Below are 3230 nucleotides of genomic sequence, written 5' to 3'. Positions count from 1 at the left end.
CCTGCTGCGACCTTGAACCGGATCCTGGGTGACCCAGAGGCCCTGAGAGGTGAGCACCCTCAGTTCATGTTGTCACCTCATGGGAGCAGCCATACTGAGCCCAAGGCCTGCTCTCATCCAAGAGGGACATGTCGTCTACCATCCTGTCTCATTGCTCCCAACCAGCCTTATCTCTGCAGAGGCCAGAGCAGAGCCCTGGCCAGAGGGGCACATATGGGATCTGGCAGCCTTTGCCTAGGGATGCAGTTGGGCTGAGGAGGGAGGCAGAGTTAGAGGTCCAGGACAGACTCAGGGAGAGTTAAAGGCTCAAATAATCAAAGTCAGAACAAGGCTGCCAGATGGGCAGCAACTTGGTGATATTGAGAGGAGGTGGCAGGTCCTGGCATCCTTGAAATGGACTCATCATGCTGACCCTTGAACTCTTCCTATGTCTGGCCAGGGGGATTATGGATAATCAAGAATGATAGTTAAAAACCAGTAACAGTCGACTCTTGACTCTTGCCAGCTCCTTCCTCACCTTCCCGTGAGCTCTATGTTAGGGGTGTATTAATTATTGCTGGAGGAGAGGGTAGGAACAAGCATGTGAGGAGATTAGGAGGGGAGGCCAGGCTCTGTGCCCCCTTCAGCTCCAAGACCACTGAGCTGCTGCCTGGTGATCCCTGAAGCCCCTACAAAGGGGAGTAGGTCTCCAGTCCCCTGTGTATCCCAAGCACACTTATTCCTCCCAGATATAACCCAGGGATAACTTCATTTCTTTTGAATCTATTCAAACCCACCTTTGAAATGTACTGTATACAATGTCTGATGCATTTCTGACAACCTATAAATGCAAAAGGTTCTCCTTGAAGCCATGCAGGGACAGACAGGAACGGGTACACTGCTTGAAAGCACAGATGGGGATCTACTGTGCCCAGATGTTGTGCTACCTTTATGTGTCTGGCCTGAGCCAGGATTTGGGTCACAAAAGTGACCACGATATAGCCTTTACCTTCAAGGAAGTTTAAACCCAGTGGGGATGACAGGCTTTAAAAAGGTCACAGTCACAGAGATATTCACCATGAGAGCAAGACATGGGTGGGCACATGCAGCCTCGGGGATCTGGAAGGCTTCCTGGAGGAGGTGAGATGTGGATGCATCTCAGCATAAAGTGAGGAAAAAACACCCCTAATGTTTACTGTATGCACATCTGCCTTTCCCAACGCGGTAACCCGCTTGCTTGAAGCAAGAGCCCTCTGTGGGGTTTGACTGGCGGCTGGAAGGCCCACAGTGTCCTGTTGTTATTAGTGGGTTGGCAGACAGGCGAGAAGCAGCCCAGGCTGGTGTGCCCCGTTTGGAGACTGGCTCTGGTCGCCCCGCGAGTGGCCCCGGCAGGTCCCTGAGAAGCTAATCCCCAAGGCCGCATTCCCATAGCGGTCTTGCCATCGTTTCTATCCCCAGCCGGCTGAATTGGGCCAGCCCTGGTTTTGCAGGCCCTTGTGGCTCTGCAGGCCTCAGAGCTTCCTCCTGACCATGACAGCGCGGTTTTGGTTCCCACACTGAGGACAAACTGAAACTTGCCTCTGCGGTGGGAACGTAAGACAAAGGGCCTTGGCAACTTCGGTGAGCGGCCTCCCAGAACCTGCTCTGCCTGGCTGGGGCTGGCCATGTCCCCCTTGTCTGGTCCCTAAGGCAGCACTTGGACAATAGTAGACCTTTGAGTAAAATGTACAACAGCAAATAAAATGTACAAATCATGCATAACCTCATTGACTACAGTTTCCATCTTCCGACCACGTTTTACATTTTTATTAAAGTCAGAAGATAAAGGTTCCAGTGTAAACTCATTTGAGTTTTCCCCAATCCTTGAAGTTCAGGTACTAACTTAAGAGGGAGGCAGAGCTGGGGTCCAGACCAGACTCAGAGAGAGTTAAAGGCCCAAATGATCAACGAGACTTTACCCTGAAGTTCAGGTACTAATATGAGAATTTACCCAGAAGTTCAAGTGTTAATAAGCAAATCACTAACATGTTTTGGGCATTTGCTCTGTCAGGCACTATGCTGGGTTCAGAGCTCCCTGTCCTCCGTACACTAGCCCTAGGAGCTGAGTGCTGTGCTAAGGCTGAAGAAGTTTAGATTCTAAAAGGCTACATGACTTGCCCGGCCCCACAGCTGGTAAGTGGCCGAGCTGGGATTCAAATTCAGGCAGTCTGACCACAGAGCCCCAGCTAGTTTTAAAGGGACAGCAGGCAGGAGAGGACGATCCGGGCCATGTAGTGCCCCAGCCTCGTATGAAGGTTGGCATCTGAGAGAACAGAATCCTCACAGCCCTGGGCAGACTATTAGCCGGCCCCTGAGGTCACCTGGAGTGGCCCTGACCCTCCTGTGTTGTTTGCCCCCAGCCTTGCTGAAGAACCACATCATGAAGTCAGCCATGTGTGCCGAAGCCATTGTTGCGGGGCTGTCCGTGGAGACCCTGCAGGGCACGACGCTGGACGTGGGCTGCAGTGGGGACATGCTCACCATCAACGGGAAGGCCATCATCTCCAACAAAGACATCCTGGCCACCAACGGCGTGATCCACTACATCGACGAGCTGCTCATCCCAGATTCAGGTAAGCAGGCCTCTGTGGGCCTTGGTCCCACCAGGCCCACTGTCCCCTCTGCCGTCCATGGTGGCAGATCAGGGGGAATCTGGGGATCTTTGGGGCCGATTCCCTACCTGTACCCAGCTCACAGCCTCTCGGGAGAAAAGGCCTGGGCACCTGGTAGGTTCTCACATTATGGAGAACCTGAGCTGCAGGCCTGGGAGTCCAGACATTATCTTGGAGGTAGTGGCGAGCCATTGAAGTCTGGGGAGGGAGCGACTCAACCACAGGAGCCTTTCAGAAGATCTGATTGGCCCAGAGGGCAATGGCTTTCTCAGTAGTGCCTAAGCACCCAGGGTCAGTGACCCCAGGAGAAATGACCGAATGGACTTTGGCTTGGGTTTCATGCAGCATCTTAGCCCCGTTCTGGAATTTCAGGAGGGCTACTACGCATGCGTGAAGAATTTTCAGAGGAAAAACCAAACCAGCAGAAAACTCTTCCCATGGGTGTGGTCATTGGCATTATCCGCTGTTCAGAACAGACAATGATGCCTGTGTCCCTCGAGTTAGTGCCCTGCCCAAAGGTGGGACAGTGGCAGACCTTTGAACCTCACCTCACTTCCCCGACCAGTGAGATTTTCTGGGTGACCGTCCCCTGATGACACG

The 3230-nt window shown here is 52.9% G+C and overlaps 1 protein-coding gene across 1 annotated transcript in view; it reads left to right on the top strand.

Moving 5' to 3' along the window:
* Positions 1-3230, top strand: part of TGFBI (transforming growth factor beta induced) — a gene marked incomplete at its 5' end in the record, with an annotated part of 32866 nt that overhangs the window by 20039 nt on the left and 9597 nt on the right. The window contains 2 exons of the mRNA XM_006753564.2: positions 1-49; positions 2379-2591. Of these exons, the coding sequence (XP_006753627.1) occupies positions 1-49; positions 2379-2591 (262 nt within the window). The remainder of the gene's footprint in view (positions 50-2378; positions 2592-3230) is intronic.

Source organism: Myotis davidii, unplaced genomic scaffold, assembly GCF_000327345.1.
Source record: "Myotis davidii unplaced genomic scaffold, ASM32734v1 scaffold471, whole genome shotgun sequence".
Taxonomy (NCBI): Eukaryota; Metazoa; Chordata; class Mammalia; order Chiroptera; family Vespertilionidae; genus Myotis; species Myotis davidii.
This window is presented reverse-complemented; position numbering and strand designations above follow the sequence as displayed.